This window comes from Asparagus officinalis, chromosome 2 (assembly GCF_001876935.1).
Source record: "Asparagus officinalis chromosome 2, Aspof.V1, whole genome shotgun sequence".
NCBI lineage: Eukaryota > Viridiplantae > Streptophyta > Magnoliopsida > Asparagales > Asparagaceae > Asparagus > Asparagus officinalis.
Genome location: NC_033795.1, coordinates 46,809,179 through 46,815,044, shown reverse-complemented (window position 1 = coordinate 46,815,044; position 5,866 = coordinate 46,809,179). Strand labels below are relative to the sequence as shown.

At 35.8% G+C, this 5,866-nt stretch overlaps 1 protein-coding gene across 1 annotated transcript in view; it reads right to left on the bottom strand.

Moving 5' to 3' along the window:
* The window catches only part of LOC109831145 (F-box/LRR-repeat protein 4), a 23,229-nt gene that overhangs the window by 5,528 nt on the left and 11,835 nt on the right, over positions 1–5,866 (bottom strand). The window contains exon 7 of the mRNA XM_020398484.1: positions 465–541. Within this exon, the coding sequence (XP_020254073.1) occupies positions 465–541 (77 nt within the window). The remainder of the gene's footprint in view (positions 1–464; positions 542–5,866) is intronic.

Sequence of the window (5,866 nt, the reverse complement as noted above, 5' to 3'; positions counted from 1 at the left end):
AGCTGATACATGAGTGAGTCAAGAGGAGAATAACCCTCTTGAAGGACTTTCTTGGAGTAGGGTCAACATATCTCAACCAAGATGAAGGTAATCATGAAAAGAATATGAATGCCACTATTCGTCAACGTGAAAATTTGCATAAAACACAGGTACCATGAGTGAAAAGAAAGTACATTAAGCTTTCAGTTATATTGTAAAATTCATTTAATAAAAATAAATATCTTGCCTAACTAGGCAATAACCCAGGATTTCTTCTGATTAAAAAGATTCATACGTACAAAAGTACATGAACAAGAAAACATTCAGAGGATAAAACAGGAAGCAATCATCTTACGATAATACCAATCAGTTGAGCATGAATTACCAACCAAGTAAAGGTGTTCGAACTGGAGAATATGCCATATTAAACAAGAAGAAATTGATGGGTGTTATTTCACTTTAAAAGGAGTATAGCAGTCGCTCACCTATCAACAAATCGGAGGCTCAAATCAGTAAGAAATTTACAGTTCTCACCAACTTTGATAAGACCTTTATCTCCAATCTACCAATAGAGAAGAAGAAAGTTAGAATCATAAAACAGCATCTAGTTGATTTATGGAACACCCTGCTTTCTGACAATGATAGCCTTGTGGAGTGTAATGTGTGTATAACTCATAAACTACTTAACGAGCAGTAAATCTTCTGATCATTTAAGCACTAGTTACTCTCAATATTGAAATCTTTTCTTTAACCTGACAACAAATTTGTTCATGCTGGACCATCTATCTTTCCTATCACTCAATCAAACTAAACAATTAGGAATGTAATAAAATTGATTAAGATACTAGTTGAATTAGGTATTTGTGAAAAAATTAAGTGCAACACATGTGCATAGAAGATCTCTCCAAAACAAGAAGTCTTTCTGACCGAAAAAGTATGCATATAAGCAGCACCGGAAAGTAGGAACTAATGTAGAAAAAAGAAAAAAGCATAAGGCGTAGCACTTGAGCTTTAAAAGAGAATAGCAGAAACTGCATAAGCTAGTGAGTTTATATTCTCACCTAAAAACATTAAGAAGTCCCTGATATTTTCAACAAGGAGCACAATTTACCTCAATTTTCAACATTAAGAAGTCCCTGACAATTTACTTCAAATAAAGTAAATTCAATTACCTCAATTTTCTAAAAAATAGTACAAGCCATACTAGCAACTATATATCAGATTGAACAGGATAAATTATAATTGACCTAACCAGTTCATCAGTACACATGCCCACTTCACAAAGCAAAGTACTAGTGGTACCAACAAAAAAGAAGATTCAAGGCTTAATAAAAAAACTGGAAGTAAATACTTGACTACCTAGTCTAAAGTCAAATAACTTCTAAGGCCATGAGTCAAAACAATACAAATTTATAGACGTTAACATCCTCTCTTAGATTTTAGCTATTTTGAGATTATATTGGCATCTTAGTTCAATTACTCAACAAAAAATTTTGGAGGAGTACTGACAGAATTACCAATGAAGGTACAGTAGAACTGAATATAGCAAGTAACAACCAGATATTAAATAATGAACATACATTGACTTTAGGAGAAAAGAGTTCATAAAGCAACAACTATTCAAGCACATTACAACAACAACGTCACAGCCTTTATCCCGAATGTTTAGGGTTAGCTACATGAATCATATTCTTCCATTTCATTCTATTATGGGACATCTCCTCCATTAAGTTAATCATATTCATATCCTTCTTAATAGCTTCTAACCAAGTTCTTTTAGGTTTACATCCAGATCTCCTAGCCCCATTAACTATAATACTATTATTTTTTCTAATCGATGTACTAAGAGGTCTCAGTTATACATGATCAAACCATTTTAGTTGATTCTCTCATTTTATCCTCAATAGGAGTAACATCTAATTTACTATAGATGCACTCATTTCTCACCCTATCGTTTAGTATATACTCACAAGACCATCGCAACGTTCTCATTTCGGCTACACTCATTTTTTGCATATATTTTTAATTGCCCAACACTCTGACCATTAAGCATTGTTGGTCTCATAACCGTCCTATAAAAATTTTCCTTTAGTTTTACTAGTATTCTACAATCACATAAGACTCCCAAAGTACTCCTCTATTTTCACCATCCCGATTTCATTCGATGGACAACATCTTTCTCAATCTCATTATCATGGCGTGAAAATGATTACATTTAGATATTTTTTGACCATCAATATGTACTATAGGTTCTTTTCTTTTCTTAGTTTTACTAAAAATACACTCCGCATATTTTGTTTTTGATCTACTAATTCTAAAATCTTTAGATACAAGGACTTGTCTCCACATTTCTATTTTAGAAATTATACATCTTCTAGTTCGTCAATTAATAGTATACCATCCGTAAATAACATACATCATGAGATTCCATCTTGAATGTGCTTAGTATGTTGGTCAATAACTAATGCAAAAAGATAAGGACTTAAGGTTGACTCTTAGTGTAAACTTCTAAATGTCGACACCATTGAATGATTCAAATTCATCTCCTCCTATGTCCCACATCTTTGTCTCCCCTTTAGAGTATTCTGAGGATCTCCTAAAAAGAAGACGGAGATTTGTGTGAACATATACCATATCTTCCGCTCGTTGTGGAGTCATCTTATTCCTCTTAAGAGAATGAATAAAATTTTAAGTGCTCCAATTTCTCTCACAACAAGAAGAGGAACAAGGATGCCCAATCAACCTTAATGCTAACTCTTGCAATTTTGGTGTAGATATTCCATAGACAACCCGTCATGACTTTGCATCCATTTTCCCCTATCATCCAAAGAGTCATGATCCGCAAATATATCTTGTGCGGCGAAAAATTTAGCAAATTCCACATTAACCATTCTCCGCTCCTCGGAGTTAGGAAAATAACTCTTCAAGCATTTAGCTCTTTCATTTGAGATCTCGGAATCCATGTGTAGTGTAACTCGATTCGGGGCTTTAATGAGCTAAGTCGCGCTATAATATCTACAAGATAGAAAAACATTCACAAATAATATCAACTATTAAAGTCTAACCAATATAGATTAAAAGTTTATTTAAAGAAAAAATACTCATTTTGGGTTTAGTGAATGAGCTAAGCAATGTAATGGTGTATTGCTCTTATTCCACCGATCAACAAGGATAGTATGTACCACATTGTAAAATGATGAATATTCATCATCTCTCTTGCTTCTTTTCTATAAATGCAATTCTTCACTTTTTCAATTATAGAATCTCACATATCATAAACTAAGTGAAGATTTGACTTGTCGGTGTCGACGGATCGAACCATGTTATATATTCTATTTTATCCCACCATATATCATCCAAAATTGTCCCACCAAATATCATCCAAAACTTTGTTCTTAACAAATTGAGCCCTCCTAACATTATCATCTCGATAAACACTCCAACTCTCACTAATGATCATGTCCATAAGACCACGTTTGATCTTCTTAAATCGTCACAACATGATAACAACCGAAGCAAAATGAGTTTTAGATATAGCAAGCATTTTTAACTTCACATGTTCATTGAACATTGACAATCTCATGGCATGATTCATTATGAAGTTTCTTATAATAACAACATCATCGCTAACTTCGGTGATCCAACTATATTCCTCATACACTAACTCATTCCTTTCGGTATTCTTCGCCACACAAATATTTTTTAAGGTAAGATTGAGTGTGGACATCACATGGAGTCCAAAAAATATGAGGATGTCTTCCTTGCACAATGCCTCCCGCGGATTTGCAAACCGATGCATTATCGGTTATGACTTGTACAACATTATGAAGACCAACCTCTTCAATGGCTTTTAAGAGAATATCGGCTATATAATCCATGTTATTAGTCCTCCCCTCCGCATTGATGGCATTCAAGAACATCGGTCCATCTTCGGTCACCGCCATCACATTAATGAGAGGCCTTCTTTGTGAGTCCGACCACCCATCATTAACAATGGAAACACGCTTTGCTTTTCATGTTAATTTTATGGGCTCTAATAACTTCTCGATATGTGCCCTATCTTTTTGTAAGATGCTTGTTCTTAGAAGATTGTATCCGGGAGGGATATAACCTCCAAGCGAATTGCTTGTGGCATATTTAAAAGCTTCGATGAAGTATGGATTTCTTGCCAAATTGAATGATAAACCCCCTATGTAAAACATTCGAGCAATGAGACCATGTAGATGATCTCGGGCTTCATGATTAAAGGATTATTCTATGGTGTTCCCCTCACTTCTTCTCTTCTTAGCAACTTCTTTTGTGATGGTTGTTCTTGATGTAGGTAATGGAACACTCTTGCCCTTCTTTGCCTTCAATCTAAGCTCCGCTAGCTCCAACACTTTCTTCATCTCCACAATATTTTCATTCTTCACATTTGTACAACACTTGATTCCAAATAATGGATGTCGTAAGAGATGTGCTTTTACTCTTGAATAAGAACTTTTAAAAGTTTCAAGACAATAATTGCATTGTCATTCCTAATTTCCACCCCCTCCCGTTGCTTTTCCGAGTTTTGTGACATATCTCCAAAGAAGAGCATTATCATCCTCTAGCTCGCTTTGTGAACTTGGAGTCTTCATTTAATTCTCTACAATTATTAACAAGAAAATACTTACATATAAGAAATAGAAAGCTATTTTTACTTTAATTAACAATTTAGACCTAATACAATTATCTATATAAACAAATACAAGCATTAAAAATAATTTCAACTCTTTGTTCAGGAAAGCACTAACAAGTTCCTATTGCAGATTTGCAGCATGCAATAAAACAGGAAAAGCCAAACGAGCTACATGCCTAAGCAGAACTTATTAATTGCCTAAGTAGAACTTATTAATTGACTCGGCATGAAAGCTCACTACACCACTAACAAACTTCAACCCTTTGTTCAGGAAAAGCCAAACAAGCTTTAGACAAAACCCTAAAAAAACCCAACTTCACAGAGGACGGTACCAAAGCTTTAGCCAAACAAGCTTTGTTTAGAAAAAGCTTTGTTCAGGAAAAGCTTTAGCCAAACAAGCTTTGTTCATAGAGGAAAGTCCTAAAAAAACCCTAAAACTTTAGCCAAACAAGCTTTGTTCAGGAAAAGCCCAACTTCACAGAGGCTCAGTCATCTTCATCAGTTGCTCAAAGGGAAAATGAGAAAACAAAACCCTAAAAACCCTAAAAGTCAAATCTCAGAAACTTACCTCGTCTTTGAGCAGAGGCGCTGATTTCGTCATCGCAGAGGCGTTGATTTCGTCATCGAGGCGCTGATTTCGCCATCCAGGCGCTGATTTCCGTCGTCGAGTCACTGATTTCCGTCGTCGGGGCGCTGCTTTTCGTCGTCGAGGTGCTGCAATTGAGTCGAGCCCTTGAGATCGGTCTTCCGTCGTCGAGGCGCTGCTTCCGTTGATAGGTTCTGACATGGAAAGGAAGAATCGGCTTTGAAGAGGAAAGGAGGCAGAATCGGCTTCGAAGAGGAAAGGCCTGGGTATTAAGGAGCAGGTTTGGGTTATTTGGCGCAAATAGCGGACCCGATTGGTCCGGTGATTCCAAATTGTTATGTCTCTGCCGTTTAGGTGCGGATCCGCACCCAAAACGTACCCGACACGGGTACGGGATGAAATATCACGTGTCGGGGTATCACAGCTTGTTGGTTATCATTAAATAATTTTTGAAAGTAACTTTTCCACCTCTCTTCTATTTCTCCATCGGTTACTAGAACTCTTTGATCTTCGCTTTTAATACACCTAATATTACCCAAATCTCTACTCATTTCTCTAATCTTAGCAAGCTTATATACATCTTTCTCTCCATCCTTAGATTCTAACTTCTTATAAAAAAATCTCATAAGATTTGTATCTAA